At 36.9% G+C, this 24,376-nt stretch overlaps 1 protein-coding gene across 1 annotated transcript in view; it reads right to left on the bottom strand.

Annotated features, from left to right (window-relative positions):
• Nucleotides 1-7,084: 7,084 nt before the first annotated feature.
• Nucleotides 7,085-24,376, bottom strand: part of EIPR1 (EARP complex and GARP complex interacting protein 1) — a 77,383-nt gene continuing 60,091 nt past the window's right edge. The window contains exons 6-9 of the mRNA XM_027690380.1: nt 21,433-21,569; nt 17,924-18,091; nt 16,545-16,712; nt 7,085-9,368 (exon numbers count right to left, since the gene is read on the bottom strand). Of these exons, the coding sequence (XP_027546181.1) occupies nt 9,194-9,368; nt 16,545-16,712; nt 17,924-18,091; nt 21,433-21,569 (648 nt within the window). The 3' untranslated portion in view covers nt 7,085-9,193. The remainder of the gene's footprint in view (nt 9,369-16,544; nt 16,713-17,923; nt 18,092-21,432; nt 21,570-24,376) is intronic.

The raw sequence follows: 24,376 nt of genomic DNA, 5'->3' as shown, positions 1-24,376 counted from the left end.
AAAACGCAAATGTCTAAAATCCCAATGGAATAAATGACGCTGGAAAATGGCAATCCTACAACTCTGTTCCAAGCAGCACAAAGGACAATATCTTCCTAGCCAGGAAAATTCACTTCAGGTGTCTTACCAGACACGAGGAATACACTAGTGCTTGACTCAGCAGCCTGCTAGATTTTTCCCTGTATCCTACTTGCAGAGTCTCTTTGCACATTTCAAAAGATACCTGAACTGACTAACACGGAGATCGCCACATGCCACTGCCTTTTCACACATACCCTCCCCTGCCTGCAGCTCTCAGATTATCATCAATATCTTGTCCATGACAACAGGAAAATACTTCTCTGTAACATGCTTGACCTGTTCCCTTGCTCTGCTTGCTAGGCTTTCCCATTCTCTGCTGATCTCAGCCAGTCTTCACAACACTGTAAACCACTCACCTTCCGGTTTTACAGTGCCCTTTACATTCAATATTCTTTCTAGGACAATCCACCTGAAATGTAATTTTTTTTCAACTATGTGGGAAAGTTACAGCAGACAAATGATAAACTTGTAGGGACAAATTTATATTTAAAAGTTTCATATAACAATTTCAGAGATGCATGGGTGCTTCCTTTGCTGCAAGGATAGAACTGATGCTGATCACTACTTCAGAAATAAAATCAGAAGTGAAACACTGCATAAAAATGAAAATAATTTGCTACAAACAAATGTAAAGAAGAATGCCCTTGCAACTGAACAGTAAAGTGGTTTTCAAACACAAAACTCTTGCTACCCTTCCCAGCAGACATCCCACAATGCATTAACCAGATCTCACTCAGTCTCCATCATGGGCAATACCAGAAGAGCTCAAGGTACTTACTCTTCAGTTCTGATGGGTTCTAAGGCAGCTCATAAGGCTGTCATACAGGCCTGGCAGCAAAATTGAGTTCTTATTCCAGGTCCAACAATGTTTTCCTTTGATAGGAATCCTTGAAATAAAACTCCCTATCCAAAATTGCACCCTCCTGTGGTTATCAGACAAAATAAATTGAGCACAGCTGACTGAAATTATTCTGATTCAATTATTTTATGAACACTTCAACTAACCACATTTATCAGCCTGCTAAACTCATAAATCATAGCAATCTCTGTTGGGAAATTCAAAATTGATGTGGCCCTGCCTGAATCAGAGAAGGCAGTAGGCATCTGACAGCCTTGAGGAGCAGCCTTGTGTGAGTTGATTGGAATTTCTAGCAGTATTAATCTTAATAACCTCAGGTAGCTTCCTCCCAGCAGCCAATGTCTTTCCACACAAGCAGTGAGGGAGGGAGCACTGCAACAATTACCCCTCATTCTCTCCAGGTGACTCTCTTTTCTGATGAATATGAACACGTCAGTCATAATCAGACTTCATCCATACCCCTTCCCAGCTCTCAGTAATGACCAGCCCAAAGCCTGTAGAATTTAAATTGTGATTTGAGCCTTGAGGTATAGGACACAGAAACAGAAACCAGAATACCTCCTGATAAAGCAGCATGAAGATTTAAAAACAAAAGCAGCTTTTTCCTCTGCCTTAGAAGAAGTGTCTGTGAACTGCAATAGAAAAATGTACAGCCTTCATCCAAGTCATTCACACAATAGATTGAAGATATTCAAATTGTATTAACACTGAAAATAGATGATTAAAACATAGATCAGAAATATGCATCCATCTAGGAAACTGAATCCAAGTAACTGTCACTCACAACTGACAGCATGGTCAGAACAGTTGTCGAAGCTCTCTGGTGTTTGCTTTGCGACAGATTAAACAGCTTCCACTGTGACGACGCTTTCATTTGTCCTTTCCGTAACAGACTTTCCAATATTAATACGTACCAGATTTCTCCCATTTCACCCAGATTGACTTCTAAGGAAAAAAAAAGGCAACATCAAAGCATCTATGGCTCCATCCACCTACCAGCTGCTACTGGCAGACATGTACCCACCCAAGCCTAACTCTTTTGTAGTTGGAAATAAATGTGTTATACAGCAACTCTCATGACAATAAGGAAACATTCTTAAGAAGGTGCTTTCCTGTTTGTGCTGGTATATCATTATCCTGAGCAACATAATCCTTTTTTTTGGAAGCAATTTTAGATAGGTAACTTCTGCTCAAAATGCTGATATGTATATACTGAGACATGGCTGGAAGTACTCAAATGAGTGCTTTACTCCACAAACTGCATGCTGGAAAACAGATCATTCTTATTCACCACCTTTGCAAAGTCAAGTCCCAGGCATTCTTCCCACCTACTATTTTCCAGGCCGAGACAAAATTGGTTCATTACTTGCTTTAACAGAAACTCTTTCCAATGATGAAAAACACTTGCAGGTTTTTTTCTTCAAGTGTGTTTGAAGACAAGTTCAATTTACCATTCTATATGATATTCCACCCATCCTCTTTGGAAAACAGAACACTGTAAGGAAATTATACAAACTGTTGGGCTATAATTCTGGCTATTCTGTGTAATAAAATGGGTAATCCACACTGTTGCATGAATGGGATCATGTAAGTTCTGATATTTGCTAGTATTTTGACTGACGTTTATAAAAAAAGCTCACTTAAAACCAAACAAATAAAACATTCATAATTTGGCTAAAATTTCCTCACTCTGAAACACATTTCCTTATCCAGCTCCATGCACTGCTGTTCCACATAACTCCAAATATCAGTACCATTTCTGCTATTTGCCAGTCTTTCTTGTCTTCTCAATCCTTCACAAATTTTTAGAAACTGGCAGTGGCTCAGTGAATTTGTCTGCCAAGTCTATTGCCACCCCAGGATTCAGCTCATCTAGATTTACCAATTAGGATGTGGTATCTTTGGGTTTTGGAAGGTTTTCTACATTCTCCTCAATTCATTCTGTTTAGGAGTTTTCCCATAGCTCCTCATGCCAAAATCTTGAACTCAGGGCAGCATTGGAATAAATGGACAATTTGCTGAGAAGGTACATTACAGGTCTTCCCTGCTCAGCCCAGCTGCTTGGCAGCTGTTGCTCTAGCTCCAGGGCAACAGCAACCACTTGCCACACATATCCACACTGGGAGCTTGACTCCTGGATTTAGTAAGACTCATTCATCTCTTTCTCCCCAGAGCTATCTTCTGTGCTGGAGCACTAAAACCCCTTTACGAAGTTCGAGCTGCCACAGCACGAAAAGCTGTTGTGTCAAAACAGGTTTTCTCAAGAACAGTTTAGAATTCTGTAAGGTAAGTTAGTGTGGGCCTCAGATACTTTATTAATCACATCCGATATCTTGAGATGTTCTGACTACGACACTCCCTTGAAGTCATAAACAGGGGGATAAACAGTGTCTGTCATAAACAGATGCTTCTGCAGATTTAACTAGTGTGACTCAAGATTAACAGCCTACTCAAAATTTTCTTCCTGCCTCTCGGGTTACTGCTCTCTCAGGTTAATTACCCCATCTGACAACTGCACTGAAAGGGACAACAACTGCTCATGTGTGCAGTTGCAATCTGATCTCTGCTAAAAATCCTAATCCCCTAAAACATACATGTTCGGACTAATAACTTATGGATCAACAACTAACCCATATGAACCATCTTCAACATGAGAACTAAAATGCTGCAACATAAAATGTCAATTCTCTAACACTTAAATCAGTTAACACAGAAAATTAACATGGCAGAAATTCAAGGACCTTTAATATCACAGCCAAAAGAAGCAAATAATATTGTTGGGGTTTTTTTACTCCTTACCCCTGTACCCTTTTCTTTACTTCACTTACTGCCAATTTCTTCCATCTTTTTCTCTTTTCCAAGTGATCCAAATTTCCCTGATCCTTTTTCAATTCACTTTTCACTCTGTATTTGTCAGTCTTTCTTTTACTTTCTTGTCTCCTTTGTCATTTACTCCAGATCTCTGTGTGTCATTTTCTTCTCACTTCACTAGCTTCTCACTGACCAAAGTGGCAGGTGGAATGAGAAGAAGCAATGTGCAAATTGTTTTGGAGAGTATCCACGGCTTCGCACCTTGCAGCTCCCCTTTACGGTAAGGCCAGGCTTCATTAAAAACTGATTTGCAGTTTTCTCTCGGTCACTTCACAGGCTTTCTGCAGCCTCAGAATGACATTTATACCTCAGGTACCAGAACAAAACTCTATGCACTTTCTTCATATCCTCTAGAAAAAAAAAATACCCTGGACATCCTCTGTGAAGCCAAATGGAAGCTCTATAGCATTACGAACTCATGTCCAAATGCTGATCTTAATTATCGTTACCTACTTCTCACTGCTTCACAGCTATGTCAAAAACGTACCTACCCAGTGGTGTCCTACTACGCTAGACTACAGGCAGACAATACTGTTGAAGTCTATCTTAAACTAGCTGCAGAATTTCAGTCTCAAACACTGCAAGAGGTACCAGGCTGAAAGATTAAGAAATTCCAAATGAAGAGAAAAATACAGAACTAATGCTATCTGTTGTCTGTTGGAAAACAAAATGTTCTGAAAGCTTCATTCTTTACAAAGCACTGCTTTCAAATAATTTTAGTTTTGTACGTGATCCAGATCACATGGCTTCTTCTTTCCATTCAACTTTGTGAATCAAAAAGGTACAGGATAAGGACAACTGGTTTAGAGCAAACATCACGTCTATCGAAGCCATCCAATACATGTTCTTCATTCATTCTAATGTTGACAAGCTATTCATTAACTTCATGGGCTTCAGTATAGGTCAAGCTAATTTTAGCACTAACACCACAGGCAAAGTTCAGGTCCATATTGAGAGGTGTTGTTTTTTGGCATTTGGTGGTGGGTTGGGTTTTTGTTAAGTTTTTTAAATTTTAAATTAGTACCATTTTAGTTCAAGTAAAACAGATTGTTACTTAAAGCTTCTCATTAAATGGCCAAGACTCATATTGACTTGGATCAGTTTCACTTATATCATGCTCAAAACCTTTAAAAAATATTATCAATTCTTTTCTTCTTCAATAATTCACTTTCTGTGAAATAAAAATACCACATTTCAAGCATTTTTGTAATTCCACGCCAGACACATATATTAAATTGGTGACAAAGAAAAGATTTCCAGCACTTGGAATAAAACAAATTTTTAGATGGCAAGACTGACAATATGACATTTTTAAGAAATACTGTAACTCACTTTTTCAAAATCAATATCTATTAAAGCTTCTTACCTGGACACAGTCTGTAAAGAAAGAAAAGTAATTTAAGAGGTGTTTGAAAACACAACAATTTTGTGCTTACCAATGCTGATACGTGACTGTATAAACAGCATTCTCTGATACACTGAAACAACCCACAGCTGTGAGATAAATCAGACCATGATTTCAACTTCCAAAGCAGTGATGGACTCCTTGCTGTACAGAAATCTGCTTGCCTTCACAGTCTTATCGCCAAGGAGTATTTTGCAACAAGATGGTTTCCAAAAACAACACTGGGATTCTGTAAGAAATTCACCTGAGATATGAGTGTTTTCTGAAATTCCCTAAAACACACCTTACAACAGAAGTAAACATGCAGAGAGAAACATGCAGGAGCAATGTAAGAGACTAGATTATTATTGTTAACTTCTTTTTTCCACCTCTACTGGCAAATAGCCCATGTCCAGGGAGGTAATTAAAGACTGGACAAGCACACAGGGATTCTCTGCCAGTACTCTTTGTAGTGTCCAGCAATTGACGGTTCAAAAAGATCTTCTAAGCCAGAGATGCTGCCTTTATATTTAGCAACCTTTAATGGATTCATCTTTCAAGTACTGGTTCAGTTACTTTCAAGTCATGTAAACTTCAACATTAATGAGATTTTTTTTTCTCTTTGTGCAGGTTTTTTTTTTTTTTGCAGGGGGAAGGGATTGTTAAAGAGGAGTGCCAGAGCTCACCTTCATGCCTGTGGAGACCACCTTATTTTGTATGCTTTGAGCCACCACATGCAGATTACATTCAATAACCTCTAGTTCTGGTATCAGGAGAGACACTGAACAATCACTCCTATTCATCCTCTCCCTCTGCCACTTGTGATTTTATGGACTTTTATCATTCCCTCTCAACCATCTGCCTTTCAGTCTATTCAGTTATCCTCATAGAGGTGTTGCATGCTATTCATCATTCCTGTCACTCTTTAAAATCTTTTGCAGTTTTACTACATTGGGTTTGAGATGGAAGAACCCAGAACTACACACAGCATTCAAGATGCACATACACCACAGATGTATAAATATATATATTATTTGGGGGGATTAATAATGTTTTATTTTCTTTACTTGCTTGCTAGTAATTCCCAACATTTTAATTAAAATTTTAACCTCTATTAATCTGATGTTTTAGAAGATCTATAAAACCTCCAAGATCTTACTTCCAAGTAACAGCCATATATTGGTGATCCACAGTATGTAAAATAACTGTTCTCCCATATTAGTTACTTCACATTTCCTGCACTGAATTTTATCTACCATTTTTTTTATCATCCAGCCACTCCACAAAGTAAGGCCTTTTCATAATTCTTCAGTCACATTTACTACTCTGAACAGTCTCTGCAAACTTTGCCATATTTCTATGCAGTCCTTTTTCCAAAAGGTCATGTGAAACACATGCCTAGTCACAGATCCTTGTGGACTTCATCAGTAAATTTTTTTTTCCAGGAAATGTAATTTCTTCCTGCTTCCTATTTCCTATCTTTTAATCAGTTATTTAACCATCTTAGAACCCTTTTTTCTATCCTAAGCAGCTTGCTTGCTCTAACAGCCTGGGATGAAACCTTGTCAAAAGCCTTTCCTCTCTGAAGGTCATTTCCATATTACTGCCAGTGTTGTACGTGTAGCTCAGATCCCACTTTACAGACAACTGAAAATGATTAAAAATTGACCCTTCCTGCTCTCTTGATTCTACTGTAATGTATTTTCATTCAAATTTGACCTGCTAGTTCCTTCCTTTAGAGTGTTCATCCTCTCTCGTCTTCCCTATTGAGTGATATACACATTTAACAAAATTAAAACAAATAAAAACATTTCTCGGTATTATTTGTTTAGAGAGCTTTTCAGCTCATATAAGCTTACAATATTAAAGGAAATAAAGCCACATAAAAATTAGTCTGAAATCTATCCTGCATTTATTACATGTTAAAAATCAAGTCAAATCCCACGCAGGGTTATGCAATTTCCCTGTCACCTTCACATTGCAAGCCATATACATTGCTAGACAATAAAGTTTCAACAGATCTTTATTGCTAATGTGAAGAAAACTTTTAAAGAATTCCCCTGCATACCAAAGGTGTACTGCAGAGGTATATGTTTTTTTTCCTGGAGTGGGTGGGGTGGAGAGGGTGGCACACAGGTGGGACAGACACGACACCCAACAAGGCTTTGTGTCTGAAGATGAAAAGCTCCGCATATAAAGCAGCCCAACCAAGGATTTTGATATTCAGACAACTGAAGCAATACCGATTTGGAAATGTAGTTTTTCTTACAGTATACAAGTGAATAGCTCATGCCTAATTATGTATTCAAACAATTCAAAATAGCACAAGTTTAAAATCTTAACACAGAAAATCAGACCATCAGAATTTCCAATGAAGCATTCATTCTGGAGCAAACAGGCAACATCATAACACAGTTACAAACAATAATACAAATGATTTAATTGGATTACTCCACTCCTATGAATTCTTCCAAGTAAGCTCTTTAAGAAAGCCAGAAATAGAATTCAACAGTCATCTTTTCTGGATGTTTTGGACTATACCAGTCAGTCATACTCTCGAAGCATGATCTCACTGAAGCAGCTGTGTATACACAACAAATCACATTTGGACATGTTTCAATCCAAGAGTGGGTAAGGACAAACAGAGGTGAGCAGCAGGCTGTCCCTCAACACTAACACCAACAGTTGCCATAGCAACAGAAGGAATCACTGTAAGAGGCTGGTATCGATCTTTCCATCCCATGTTCATTGCCATTTTTTCAGAGTGGTCTTACACAATGGTACCACAACCAACACCATTGCACATACCCAGGTTCTGAAGTCAAAGGGAAGTAATAGTGGTGAAAAGGCAATAGGGAATAATTAGTGCTGCAGTTAGGCTGGGGACACAAAGAGCAAGCAGCAGAATTTCCATCTGAGTGCAAGCTATGCCAGGGGAGGGGGGGTGTCAGTATGTACAGGCGTTTCACTGTGCCTTCCATCTACATTTCAAATTTCCTGTGTGATCTCCTACAGTGCAGCATCTGCCTGTTCTCAGCATTTGTAACAAGACAGTGACCAATGTCTCGGTCACATATTGCAACGAGTAGGATATAGCAAAGGATATTTTGTGCTTAGTTGCAAGCCTGCTACATCATGTCAGCATATTGCAGATTGGCACAGAGCCAGAAGGATCAAAAAGAAAGTCTAAGTAGACAAATATTAAAGAGATTTTTAAGGGTAAAAAAGGCATAGCTCCAGAACCCCTCACAGCACAACTAAATCTATAAATATGGGATAACACATTACATGAGCATATCACAGATTTTGGTAAAGACAAACCTCGTTTCCAGTAACCAGACATAACAGAATTGCATTTAGTTCATAAATTACAGGATGGTACTTTGTTGATACTACCATAAGGCTTAAATGAAAAATATATTCTAAAAAGTTTCACTTTCACAAAAAACATTTCTTCTGAAGACATGCAAAAATGGAAGATTATTAGACTGTGTTAAGAAAGCCTTTTAAGACCATTCCTAACTGTATTTGTGGCCAGAACAGTTAACAGAATGTAGCCCTAGCTAAGAGCAGAAGCCTGCTTATATAAGAAATATAAAATATCATTCTTGTAAACAAGTAGATCACTTCTGCTACATGCACTCTACATTGTCCCAGTCCTCTATCAGCATAACATTTCTGTAATTCATTATATTTGCATAAAGCTGATGTAATGAAGCAATAGTAGGAAAAGTACCCAGCATCTCCAGAAACTTTATAGTTCACAAAGTGATTAACCTCTCAAAAAAAATCATCTACGTAGCACAGCCTTCAGAAAATGCACCATAGTTTCCCCAGGGCAAATACAAAAAACAAATTAGAAGTGTCTATATTAGTACAGACATTCTTAACAAAATTTTAACATCTATACTTAATAAAAATAGATCCTGAAAAAAACCCTAAACAATACCTACCAGTTGTGTACATCAAGATAACAACTCCATCATAATCCAAACAAATTATAACAGTATGTGATATTTAAGAGCTCTGGGAACCCTGTTAATAACAAGTCTCCCATCATAACTTAAAGAGGCAAATAGCCACGGGTCTGCTGAGGACCATTCAACTGCATATACGCTATCTTCATGTTCTTCATAGGTAGCTATTACACTGTCCTGAAGGGGCTCTTTAATCCTAAAATTAAAACAAAACAAACAAACAAAAATAGTAAGGATTTGTGAACACACTCCATTTTAAAAGCAATATCAAGTGTCACTAACATCTAAATATGTAAAATCCCATTTAAAGTATAAGAATGCAGTAGTAGGTTCTAGGGAAATGTTTTATACCATATGTTTGCATGTACTTATGTTTTAGATAGCACAAAAGAGTCAAGTCAATGCTAAAGACCCCATTTGCAGGGACAAAGTAGTTCTTACTCTCAACTTCAGTGAATTTCCAAGTCTCTCAGAACCTACACTAAGCATCTCTCTCACTCTCTAAAGCAAGTTAAACTACACTACATGATCTAAATGCACTTAAACACACCTTTTTACCAACATCTTTTTTCTCATCATGCTCCACCCCTTCCTCTACCCCTTCACTGTTAAATGAATTCTTAAGATAATATACAGTCTTAGAGATGTGTGGATAGGTAAGAAGTTGCAGTCCCTAACATCAGTCTCTCCTGCGCTGCCATCCTGGACCCATTCCCTCGAGAGTAATGGAACAGGGATGGAGGTACCCCTCTGAACACTTTGAATTTTATCTCCCATTGCTAGATTTATACTAGCACTGGATTATCATCTACTATTGCATATCTCACCCTCTCACTGCAAAACCCAGGCTCCTGGTCACCTACATCACCGAAGACAGACATATTCCCTTTTGCATTGCAAATACTTACGAACAGATTCAGGCAACTCTCTGAAGTCCAAACCACCCAAGAGTCATTGATTGTGCTCTGCTAACTGAGCACAGCCCTTCTTCCCTCCATTCACAAAGCAAATCCCTCCTCTCAGAACACCACTACAGCACATTATTCTGTAGCTACAGGGTAGGTGACTTTTCAGAGGATGACCTTAGAGCTCCTTCACCCACAGAGAATCGTCTCTGTCTGACAGGAATCAGTTAGCTCTTCAGTAGCATCCCTCCACCTCCTAGAAACAGCCTTGTACTACAGCTGTAATACTCCTCACAGAAGCAAAGCCAAAGAGCCTTGTGAATGCCATTCAATCATTTAAACAGATGCTACTACTAGAGAAATGAGGTGTTGTTATTGCTGTCTTTGCCCTTTACTGCTGGTGTTTGAAAGCAGTTCTGCAATCATAAAGACTCCATGGTAACACAGTCAAATTGCTTGCAGGATATCCCTGCTCCACCTAGCCAGCCGAGCCAGTTGTGAATCTAACATTGCAATTAAAATCCAATTGGATTTAATGAAGAAACCAAAAGCAGTCTCATACTGCAGAATAGCTTCAGATATGTAGTTTCAAGAATTTTTATCATTTACTTGTGCTACGTTAAAGGTCAACTAACCAAAAAAGGTCATAGCACAACCAACATGCATCCCCTGGTTAATTGCAATGAGCAAGCTTGTTTTGAAATTCTCCTGAATACCTACTTTGATGCAAACCATCTAACAACAGAGAGCTAACAAACACACACAGACACTTCACAGCCTGCAATGTGTTTTTCTAAGTTCCTGTTAACTGACATGCCCTGTTAAGCGAAAGTTGGTCATGTCCCCAGACAGCAATGTGCTTCACGCGGTGCTCACCCACTTACCCACAACTCCATTATTCTGAAGGTTTCAGATGTCTCTCCGGATAAGCAGGGGAGTAATGCACAGTGCACATGGCCGTCAGGGGATGCGACCGACTTTCAGTTAACCAGGAGTCTCAGTTAACCAAAGGTTGGAAAAACAAGGACAAATAACCTTCTAGATCATACTATTTTCTGTATGCTCAGAGTTGTTTCAGTGCTTCATTTAAATAACACAGCTCATCTAATTCAATTTACAGAAGTCATAGGGGAATGAGTATTCAGGAAAGAAGCCCATAGATGAACCTCTGTTTGGCATTTCCATTTATAACTATAGTTTTTAACTGTCTTTTGTTTATACATTGAATTTTTTCTTGGGTACGAAAGTATATTTTGTGCCTTCCCAGAAAAAGAAAGCATGTTATTCCATGTCATTCTTCAGGCCACATGAGTTCAGTTTTTGGTGTTGCTTTTTTGTTTTAAATAGTACAGATCTGTGGTAATATTATGTTTTTACATAAAAGCCTCAGGCTATAGGTATAACAATAGCTATGTATATATAGCATGCCTATATGTGTACAAAACAGCTATGTATAGCATGTATAGCTATGCTATAGCTAGTTCAGTGTACCACAGGTGTAGGTGCTTGGCCTATTGATCCCTTGATAGAACAATCTGTGTAGACTGTATTTGATAAGCATACTTGGTAATCACTTGTTATGCCTGTTAAGCTCAGTAAGCTATTTTCTTCCTTGCCCTACACCTTATTGCCCTTTAAAAAGCTTCTCTAGTTTCTTCTTTTCCCATACTATTTTAAAGATTTTATTCTGACCAGAATTCCTTTTCTTTTCTTATATATATTCTTCTATTGCACTGACAGGGCATTACACTCCTATGCCACTAAGAATTCACAGTATGAAATGTGCAATCTCTACCTACATTATGCATAAATTTTAGACCTGTGCCCACAGAGAGCTGAAACTGGACTGCGTTCTCTTTGTAAACTTATTCAAATAGCACGACCCTGACCACCTTCTATGAAAAGAGAGAAGCTTTTATTTTACCAGATAACTTTGAGGTTAATTGTGCTACAGATTTGAGAAAGAAGCCTGTTCGGCCTTGGATAATTATTTTCATGTAGAGAGCTGTTATTTCCAATTACTTCTCATGCTAACAACCACTTAAGTTTGCAGTGCTTGCAATTCTGTTTTGTCACCACAATATTCAATAAAATATGGTTTTCAGTCAGCAAAAATCATTAATTCCTTATCACCATCAAAATTAAATTCTCTTTAATCTAAAAATCACTATGAAATAGAAGTGAATCAATAGAGCAGCAACAGGTACTGCAGCATCCAAAAATGAATCCTGAAGAGCATGGCACTGGATTCCAGAATAAACCTTGTGGACGCCCTTTCCCTTTAACTTCAGGAGAAAATTGTTTCTCGTAAGATTAGACACACTACTTGCTTCTTCACTCTCTTAAGAAAAACTGAATTCAAGTATGTTTATACTTGAACACAATTTTTATAGATAATAATTGGCCATTCATACCATTCCAAGGATTATAATTTTTTAACTCAAAAAAGAGCTTTCTGAACTGCTTCTACAGGAAAACATGATCTTTAAAAACAGGAAAAGTGTATTTTTCTGTAACAGGTTTCACAGATGTCCTAATATGCAAAATAAATTAAGGAAGGTATACCTACTCATGAGGGTTAAAGAAAGAAATAGTACAGAAAAACTACAAGCTTTTAAAGCAAAATAGTCCAGAAACTGAAAAGTGCTGCTGCACTAAATTTGGCCCAGGTTTTTACACATCCAATGAAGTAAAGTCCTGAATCCTAGCATTCCCCAAAACAGAAACTATTTAAGCTGTTTTAATTAATTGACTCTCTTGGTTGATTCCATAGCATAATCCTATGACTTCTAGATTTCTCCAAGACATAAATGCCACAAGCAAAATGGCATAAAAATTAACACTATTGACAGCTGTGTGAAAATATCCTGAAAGCCTGCCTCAGCATGTTTGGCAAATCCTTTTCAAAATATCAACGCTGACAAATATCTCTCCTGAAGTCACAGATGCATATACAAAGGTGTTATGTTAGATTACACAGTTCATATGTATTATCATGAAACCAAATAATTTATTATTCAAAAAGCTCCAAACTACATTCCTATCACAAAAAGTAGAAACCACCAACTCCTTTAGTTGGAACTTGACTGCAGTCTCTTTCAATGGAGAGGCCAGCCACCATTTTTTCTCTGGTCCATTCTGACTGCTGAAAATGGTTCTAATTTTAATTAAGAATAATTCTAATTCTAATTAAGATTTTAATGAGAAATCTCATTAAAACCTTTACAATCTCAAGCGAGATACTCTGTACTGGAAGGACTAATCCTTTACATCTCTCAGCTTTAAATATATAATGGTGAGAAGCGCTTGTGTTAGATCTTGTTCTGTTTGTATCAAAGGACATTGTGGCTAACATCTACGGCGAAAAAGATGGAAACATAAGCCTTCAGGAAAAACTCTAAAACTGCATTTCCTAACATGAAATTTCTGGTACAATCTTCAAAAGATAACAAAGACAAGGATCATCTTAGAACATATTGTCAAAAAATGTAGCATAAGGGAGAAGGCAGCATACTGACCCTAGTAATCAGTTCTGCTAGTGAAACAGCAGACATCTTAAGCTCCTAAACCCCAAAGAAAGCTAAGGGAGCTGGTAGCTCCTACTGCTGAATTAAAGTTTAAGGATGGCTTCCTTGCTGGGACTGATGTATAAGCTCAAAATGTTATTGACCATATAAATCTTTTCATTGTTATGGATACAGAATAGGCTTTCTCAATTAAAGAGCAACTCCTCCATTATCAGTTGAGCCTTGTCACAAAGTTCTGGCCACAGAAGTCATGAAGTATGAAAACACTGTTGTAGATGCAGCATATACCTTGCTGCTGGTGCTCCTAAGACAGCAAATAGTCTTCTCATGCTGCACATTTCCAGTATGCCAAACAGAAACCTAAATAGTTCAAAATTCAAACCTAGAAGGCAAATAAATATGTTGCAATAACAGAAGAAAAGGAATGATGACCGGTGAGTAAAGATGACCACACTAAACTGCAAGAACTTAGTAGCTTTTTTTAATTGTAGAATTAAAATGAATATCAGACTAGTTTAATACAACAATATATAGACTGACTTACTAACATCAGGAGTTTGGATGACCACAGACTGAAGAAAGGATATAAGAGAGTCACTATCTCCCTTTAGAGGAAGACAGTTCCCAGAGCTCTGCAAGTGTCTTACAGGCACTGACAGACATCTTCAGGAGATTTAGAATTCAGTCAAGTTCAGTGTTGCAGGGAGAAAGCAACAGCAGAGTGCAAAACCATTAAAGAAAGAGGTCAAGGAGAAGCCTGACTTAACCAACTGCATTCATAGATGTGGAACGATCCCATGTTTTAAATGTTTTGTTCCAATGCAGGCACTGAAAAGCACTCCCTGTGTTCTTTTCCAGGCATATTAGCTTTGCTTGGGGAATGAAATCTAAATGCATCCCAAGTACTCACACTCATCTGTTCTATTTTCATTTATTTTGTACACTTTTTTCTATCTCTGGATCAAGGTGCTAGAAATTAAGCTAGTACAGCATTTAATTCCCCATTTTTCAGCTGATTTTTTTCCCCATATTTGAACTGTGCATTAAATAATCCAGGGTGGGGACTTGACCAGCACACAGCACAGCTGTCCTTTGGCCACATGCCTATAGCTCTTCTCTGTGGACAGCTTGATCCTCATTTTCTACTACCTACTTTCAACAGAGGCTTTGGGCTTCCCAAACAGAAAGCACTGAAGCCTTTCCTTATTCAGTGCAAGAAAACAAACACAGTTAGCATATTACTTCTAGACACATTTGCACAGCTAACATGTTTTGGAGCAAACAAAAACACAGCTAGTGAGAACAGATAAACTCAAGAATATGACTGATGACAAAAGAAAATCCTACATGGAAGAATCAAAGTCTCCAAAGATGACTCAGAAAGCACCAAATGTCCCTGAGTGGCAAATAGTCCAGAGCTATGAGGATATACAGGAAAAGTACATCTCCTTTTCCTGTTTTTATAATCTGTGCTCCTGCCTACTATGAGACACATGATAAATGCTAGGGAGACCTTTGATATGATAGAGGCAGACTTCCTGCGCTTACATGTCTGTGATTGATAAGAGAAACAACAGCAGCAGCAGTTAAAAAGTAGAGAGAAGGCAGCAAACTAGTTGCTTTGATCTGAATCAGCAGTTAAGAGAAACTGAAGGTAGCTTGATTGCAACAAGAGACAGATGTTCATGCAATAGTCCTAGTTATATTGCTTATGAAAGCATGTTCTGGTCTCCAAGACGGGAGCATATAAAGTCCCAAGATGTCAACACATACACAGACAAACTGAAAGGAGAACCCACTAACAACAAATCCTTAGGAAGAACAGAATACAGCAACTTTTAGTTTGTCTATTCATTATGCACTGAACTTGAATTATTTTCCTTAGAAAAAAGTTATCTCCAAATAATTATTTCTCAGTTGTGAACTTTAAAATGTAGGCAGTTGCTGCAGCAAATCTGGCAAGAATAAATGAGTGGGTAGACTCATGCATAGTTCTACATGGTCGAACCAGGAAGGGTTAAACAGACATACTACTTGCTTTTGTCTCCAGGCAAAAATACAATAAAAATTAGGAAATTTACTCTCAAATATATTAAAAATTAACCTAAGTCTTAAAGATCTCAGGAAGGAGTCTTAACTGTGTGGAACAGTATTACAATTCAATGTTTTTAAAATTTTTAAATTTTTAAAAAACAACAAACCCTTGAAGATACAACTGGTACATACTCTTCATTTTTATATTTAATACAAGGAGTATTTTTACAAGTTATTGTATTCAGGACATGAAAAATAGGTAGTCCATGAGGAAAAAGACTTTTCCCTTCTTTCCACTTGATATTTCAACCCTCTTTTGAGAGAGATTTGGCCACTCAGTCTGAAGGTGACTGGCTGGAGACACTAGTTGTACAGACACATGCTCTTTCTGGTGTATTTCAAGATACACCTGAAAAAGACATTCTCTTTTTCAACATTTGTGTGCTGTTTAATAGCAAATCAGATGTGCTCCAAAACAGGATAAAAATCAACCTCATTTTTTCATTAGACTGGTAACATTTCCTAAAGGTTACAACATATACATAGAAAACACAAAAGCATATTTTCAAATTCTCACTTAACCCAGATTATTCTATGTGCTTGACTTGATCCAGAGCTCCCTTAAAGTGAATCTTTTCACTGATCCAGTGGACTTTAGAACTGGTCCTCAGCGTCACCAACCCCTGTGAACACCACAACCCCCACTGAACATAGAGTGACTGTGCCAATCAGATTTAAAGAGTGTGTTCTACCCAAGACTCTGAGTAAAGAATGAAGTGGGAATTAAAACTACTTACCTGAAAGGCCTGTATACAAAAATCCTAGTCAGCAAAAAAATAGTATGTAAAACATTACAATGAAAAGACAAATTATAAGAATCTGCATAAAACTCAGGAAATTTCATACTTCTCTTCTTGATGCTGGTCCTCTTGGTCACTGAGTTCATCATCATCTACCATATGTCCAAATGGTTCAGAAGAAATTGATACCATATTAGACAGGATAACTCTGCTATCACTGCTTCCTGTAAGGATCAGCTGATCATGAGAATGATTGTATCTGACATTCCAGACCCTAAAAAAGTTAAAGCAGAAAGAACAACATTCTTGGTAGGTAGTGCATCAGTGTTAAACACTTTTTTTAAGAGCGGCACTAAAATTGATCTTTAAACATTGTAAGTATACATAGAAGTAACAGGCCTCATTTCAAAGACTGTTTTTTGCCATCTTCATTTGGTTTTTAAGTTTTCATATAATCTGTTTTCTATGAGGTATGTTTAAAATTCAACAAATAAGTTAACCCCCCCCAAAATAACAAAACATACCATTCAATGATATCATTCCTTGAGGGTACATGCCAATTCATTGTTGAATAAGTCAGATAAATATTTAAGTTCTATATATAAAAATTTCCCCAAAGCAAAATATGGATTAAAATTAGCCTGTTAATCAAAAATCTCACAACATTCTTATAGTGAAGTTTAAAATAGATCCTAAAAGAAAAATAGGATTATATTTCTCTTCAAATTTTACATACCAAGTTAACACAAACATCTTAAGGTTCTTGTTTTATTCTTTTTCTTTGAATATTTTGGGAAAAAAAAAAGTATAAATTCTGCTTCTGTTAATTCACATCTTCATTCCCTTCAAAGAAGCTTCAGGGTCCAGATTTATTTTTTCAACAATTACTCCAACCCAAATTTTATACAATATTAACTGTTCATCTTTTCTTAACCACTGAAGAGTGCACATGTCAGACAACAGTCTCTCCTTACTCCAGCCACGGGCCAGAGCAGCAGATACAGACTCTAAATGTTCTCTCAGAGAATAAAATTACTCACTTGCATATTCTGACTTAAGGACTTTGAAGAGCACGAAAAAAACGGATCTGAATTACCAAATGTTTTTAACCATTTGACAACAGAACGATGGACGACAGCTGCTCTACTGCACATCAGGTGCATCAGATCAGCCTCCATTTGGGAAGGCACACCTGTGTCCCAGCTGCCCTTATCAGCCAAGTTCTGTGCTGTGCTGTGCTTCTCAAAGGTGTATCCCAAATCCCAACCATGTTAACAACACTTTCTTGCCAATTAGACTAACATTTTCTTAACTCACAATTACGCAAGGAACACTGACATGTTGAAACTTTTCCTCTATGCAAAAAAATGATTATTCACAATAGCACAAACATAGTTTGCATTGTTCCTAAATGGTAAAATAATTAGCTGAATAAATTACATAAGCCATCCACCCACAAAACAGCATGCAGATAATTTGTTCTACCAGTGGGAATGCTCCTCTAGTGTCTTCACTGGTTCAGTGACATTTCTTGTGTCCCAGAATTTCACCTTGCAGTCATCTCCACAGCTAGCCAGGTAGTACTGTTTATTGGGATTAAAGTCCAGGTCTCGTACCAGCTGTCCATGTGCATTTTCTATGCAATATATCTGTCTGTAAAACACATTAAAAAAATTAAATGGTCTATAAAGAGCTAACTGCACTCCACTGACAGGAATCTGTTTCCCTGGAAACTTACATAATCCCCTTAACATCCGTAGACCTAGAGTTCCCACTGCTAGTGCACAGTTTGGGGAAATCCCAGCTGTTAACAACAGTGACTTGTATAGATTTCTCAGCTTCCTCTGAAGCTCTGCTCTTTCCATGTTTGCATTAGGATCATTTGGAGTCAAAAGAAAACAGTAGTTCCAGATGATTCTAGCACAGCTGTGTAACAATTGTTATAAAATGTCTGCTACTAAACCACAATATTTTCAGATAAGAGCTTCTCCACTCCTAAGTAGTTACACTAATTCTCTATCTATGACATCTACTCCTCCCTATATGAAAAGTGGAGATGCAAGGGATGCAAGAGATATGAACAACAGCTTTTTATTACTGCTCTATAGTGAACTTACCTTCTTGACCTGTGGCACCTATCACTAATTTACCTGTGGCCCTTAAACTACTCAGCCATGTGCATACTCATCCATCTGGACCCCTTGAGAGAACATTTGTAGCACTGCTAACAACCCAGAATCTCTACTCAAGCATCATGTTCCATTAGATTGTTTCCCTATCTCGCCTCTTCAACTTGGTTTGTTTTTTTGGTTTGTTTTTTTTTTTCCCCACAATTGCATTATCAGTTTTCACAAACACCATCTACCATCTAAAGTTCTGCTTAGACTTGACAGTCTCCTACAATTTTCCCTAGAACTTGTCAACACTTTGTGAGCTTCTTCCTTTCTTTAAAAGAAAATGTTTCTCTTCAGAAAACATACTAAAATTTCATATTTCTTGTGAAAATTTCATATTCTTATTGTCTTCTGTCAAGATGAAACAGTCTCTTGCTGTTAATGCCTACAAAGCAAAATAGCTCCATAAGGAGAGATTCAAAGTATACCAGGCTTCTACTAAGCCCTATCCTGACATCTATGGCAGTCACGAGTGAAGTTACCTCAATATTCATCAAGAACACTCTTCTCTGAGTTTGAGAGGTTAAGGATATCCTTCAGGTATGCCTTTCTACCAGGTATTCTGGGAATCAAATTCAAACTTCCTCTTAATTTCTTAAAATATATCTATGGGAAAAAGTTTGAGTCTCAAGCATGCTTGTAGCAGTAAAACACTTCTTTATTGCACCTTTTTTTTTTCTTACATTGCTCATAGCGTGTAAGGGCTTAAAAAGAAATATCAAAGTCCACTGTGTATTCAGCACTGCTCACCATGAAAGCCTTTGTTCCAACTTAACTGTTATTTTGACCACTTAATCTCTTTCTTTCCCAAATATGAATATTCTTTTCTTCAGCCTATCATCCTACCTACAGCAATAATACATGCACTGAATTTCCCACTTATACATCCTAAGATTAATGCCAGACCACATATACATTTTCTCCAGCTATTGGCTTCACCTTCTCATATTATTCTTTGCCCATATTTTTTAGAATTTATTCTTGGAGTTTGAATTTTCCTCAAAATTCTCTCCCTAAATCGATTCAGCCTAGTGTTTGTCTCCCCTGCTTCACAAGCTCTTCTCTGAATAAGACCGCTTCTTAGCCTAGTCTAGGAGTCTTCTTAACAATCTTTCTTTCCTCTCCTTCTTTGATATCTCCAAAATTATGTACTCCACCTATCTCACAGCTATCATAACCACACTCTGCAGAAGTAGCTATTCTGGTTACTTCTACAGTATCTCTCCTCTCTTTGCTGGTATAGCAGTTTTTGGCCCTTGATTCCTCCCTCCCCCCCTCATTTTTTGCATCTTATACTGCCACAGTTTATACTGCCCTGACTTTAAGCTCCTACTTCTAGCCTAACTAATCATTATCAAATATTCACAGAATTATAGACATATTACAGTGTAATTGCAGATGAGACTTATTCTTGCATATATTTTTTAAGTATACTGAGAACAGCTCTTTGGCATTGCCTAGTACTTAAACTGGTTTAAGGACTATCTAACCTGAGCTTCACTTAAAGTAATCAGAATTGTGGGGTTTGTTTGTGTTAACCAAGCTACACCTTTCATTGAGGATCTTATTAATATCTGGACTATCTACCTTCATAGAAGTTACTCAGAGAACTCATTTAATGCAAGACAGAGGTGCTTTTTCTAATGAGATAGAGCATGAAGCAGACCTCACAATATTTAACATTTTCTCTTTGAAACACAGGCTTTATTTTTAAGGTCTGCATGCTATATGTTAAAAATAGGATGATTATAAAATATCACCAAAAACGTAAATTTAATAAAACCCTTCTCCTTTGACCTCTCCTTCCGCTTCTGTACACTTCATTTAAAAGAGTCATTATAAACCAAAATATCCACATAAAGTTAGATTTTTATGTATCATTTCACAAGGCAAAGACCAGGACTTTCAAACCTGATGACAAACATACAGGAAGTATGTTAATTTATTTATTTAATTATTGTATTTGTATTTTTACCTTTCCTTTCCTTAATTAAATAAACCTTTTTGGTAAAAACACACAAAGCTGGCAAACACAGGGATTTATTACTACACCTCTGAGATGGCAGGAACCACAGAACTAAATTTAAAGTCATCCCCCTTTAAGGCAACAAAAGTTATTACAAGACATCAGTCTTCTCGTTTTAGTGATAAATTACTATGTGCTAAAGGGATAAAGTGTATTTTAAAAAAGCTTGCACAGGCTTTAGTAGTCATGGCAACAGATGTGCACAACATCACTCCTTTGCTTATCAAAATCATAACTGAGCAGGGCAGAAAACACCTTATTAGGTATATTCAAAGCTTTTATTTGGTTATGATTTTGATAGATTCAGTGGTTTCTTAAACTAGCATGCTACAATCTTTAATATAGTACAGAACTCCATTTGTTAAAATCACAAAAGTAAAGAGTTAACCTGTGAATTGCCTTCAAAGATTGAAATCACCTTTAAATAGTATGCTATGAAGAAAGTTCATCACATGGTCAGGACTGTTGTTAAATCATTTTCAAGTTGAATTACAGAACAGCTTCATTAAGGTAATCCCTATGTATTAAACAAATCATCTTGAGATTGATACATAGTTCGGTAAAACTCATATATATATAAGTTAGAATTGAAGCTGAGGGGGAAAACCAGAGAAAACCCTTTACTAAATCATAAATATATTAGCTACGCAAGCACAACTACTCCTTTTATAAATTATAGGTTTGCCACATTCATTATCTAAAAAAAAATAAAATGTTAGGAGCAACGAAAAAAAAAAATCTATCTCCAAAGAAGAATGTCTTCTCTAGAGAACACGAGTGCAATTTCTCATTACCTCATGCTTCGTGTATCCCATCCTCGAACAGTGGTATCGTTGGCTGTTGCTATCTGTGTACAATTGTGGTGTGGACTCCATCTTCCAGAAGTAAATTTTAATTGTCCTTTCCCTTCCAAGGCTGCAGAACTAGAGAGCTAAAACAACGAAACAAAGCTGGAAATATTTCCAAATGTAACATTACAATGAAATTAATTCCTCTGAAGACAAAAACTGCTCAATAGCCTACTGCTCCAAGTGCAGACTACCATCTCCTAGGATAAAAAAGTAAAAAGAGAAAAAAATTAAAAGCTAGAGCTAATATTCTCTCTTAGAGTAATTTTTACAAAGGCTCATGCACTGTAATGTATTCAGAAATATTAGAAGTACTGTACTACTGTATAAATTAAAAAAACAGCTTTAGATCATTTGTTGAAACAGTAGATAGACAATATGGGCACATTGCAGAAATTCGTAGCTGCCTCACACACACACACGCATTTAGCTTTGTTAACAGTCTGACGAGACTTTTTCAATGTCAAAAAGCCAAATTTTATCTGTAAGAATGGAATTATGGTGTCAAAGATCCTTGGATAAATGTATAGCAGCTTTTAAAAATTTAAAAAAATAAAAAATAAGAAATATCAAGGCCCAGGTGCCCACATCCATTGAAATAACAGTAGATACTGGATCACAAATCTACTATCTGTGATAATCAAAGGTTTCAGTTCCAAAATTGGGCTTACATCTCATTGAGCAGGCAGCTCTGCATCTCCATAGTTAATGAAAAGAAGGTCCAAAGCAACCAACTTTCTCTTTGAAGTTGTACAGCAAGTTATCCCCCAATTCCATGTGCACATGAGGGGAAACTGCAAATTACTTTTACTTCTTATCACTTCCTGAAACTGTTTAATATCTACAAGGGTGGAAGAAAACCAAAGTACTTGCACTTAATCAGATATTAAATTTATACAAATTTTGAGCAGTTAGGCAGATAGCATGACTTTGGTCATCTTTCACACAACTTCCATATTTCAAAACATTTCACTATGAGGTATTTCATGAAAGCTCTGCTGGATCTTGTTGGATCCTAATATAACATAAATATTCTATTAAATACTAGATTTCTCAGCAGAAATATTACACTTTGGTGGATGGAAAAGACTAAAACATACAAAGTGCTTAAATAAACTTTAACTGACATCAACAGAAAAATATGCTGTCAGTACAAGACTGCTTAAACCTATTTGTATATTGTGCCAATGTCCATTTATGTATTTTGTTAACTTTTTACTACTACAGCTCCACCAAGAATATCATATCTCTTTAGCATTACCATTAAAAATCTAGAAATTACAACTCTTCTAATCATTGAAGTCTACCTAATGCTACCTAAAATGTGTTGTCCTCCAAAAATTTTTCTGCCTTTTTTTTTTTAAAGAATATGTAACTCCCAGCACACAAGATCATATATTGCTCGTGTGTTAATGAACAATGTAATAACACTGTGGCCAAACCTACTCCTCTAGCACCATTCCTCCTCCAGAGCAGATAGTGTCTGAAGGCCTTTCTACAACTTGTAGGTTACTTATTGAAATAAAAGACACTGCACAGGACACTGGATGCAGGATAATAAAATGCACTGTTGATTTTTTGACAAATACTAGATTCCAGGCACAAGAGAATATGCATGGCTTGTGCAGATCATTTAGAATATTATATTAAGTTTCTTTAGTTAGCAGTCTTGTCCGTACAAAGAACAGACTGGGAGGAGGGAAGGAAGCAAATGTTAACACTGATAGTAAGATAGTACCAACAAAAAGAGTATCTCCTATCAGGTATTTCCAAAATCTGTTCTTGAGATGGAAAGCATCACAGATCCAAAATATGACTCAGGGAAGAGGGTCTTTGTCAGCAGTAGACAATACATTCTCCACCATTCCAGACATAATTTTTAAGTCTTTCCATTTCAATTTTTATAATATAAACTATTATAACAAGATCAAAGTTTTCTTTTCAGTCAAAAGTTTAGGGTTGAGGCCAGCAGACATACCCTGCTATTCCTTAACAGCATATGAAACAAATCACACATGTTAGATGGGCCAACTCATCCTAGCCTTCCCAAGCAATTCTTAAGTACTTGCAGGAATTAAATTACATTTTTCCCTGTATGGATGTCCAACTACATATACTGCCAAGTTCTCAATCAACTCTATGTTCTTTTACATGTCTTCTATGAACCTGAAAGTAACTGCATGGATTTAAAGGACAACTAAGGGACAAGGGAGGGAAATTTTCATACCTAAGAAGGAATCCTTCTGTAACAGAAGGAGGTCTACAAGTCTCCTTACTGGAAATACAAGAAAGAAAGGAAGCAAAATTGGTAGTTCAGAATCACAAATGCAGGTTCAAAAAAAACCCCTAGCTTTAATTTTAATTGATACCTAAATATACGGACAGGTAAGCAAGCTTTCTTTTTATCTTGAACTCTTTCCTCCCCTTCTTTAAAGGCAGAAAAGTTGACCACAAAAGGAAAGGAAAACATGACAAAGGTGTATTTTAGATATTATTCTCACGTGAAGATTTGGATCTATGCTGCCCAGAAGATTAAGACATGCAGGTCTGAGGGCCTCACTGGATACTGAAGGAAAACGATTTATGGTATTATTTTACATACACAAAATGTGACTTACATTAAGGAAAAATGAAAGGAACAGAGTAAGATTGAATGTTTACTTTTAGACAATAAAATTAGGTATTGCTCTTGCAATGTGCAAGGATCACACACTGACTTCAGAAAAAACGTCTGGAGGAAATGCTGAACGGTGTAAAATGGTTATCAGAGTATGGGTGGATTTAACTCTGTTCTTAAATGGTTAAGTGGAACAGTGAAAATATCAATTACTCCAACTTATATTCATCAAAACATCGGTAAGGAATGAGATGGTTCTTTTTCTCCTTCAAA

This window comes from Neopelma chrysocephalum, unplaced genomic scaffold, assembly GCF_003984885.1.
Source record: "Neopelma chrysocephalum unplaced genomic scaffold, ASM398488v2 Primary Assembly neopelma1_80b, whole genome shotgun sequence".
In the NCBI taxonomy this organism is placed as follows: domain Eukaryota; kingdom Metazoa; phylum Chordata; class Aves; order Passeriformes; family Pipridae; genus Neopelma; species Neopelma chrysocephalum.
Note: the sequence above shows the minus strand (reverse complement) of the source record. Positions and strands in the feature narration are given on the sequence as shown.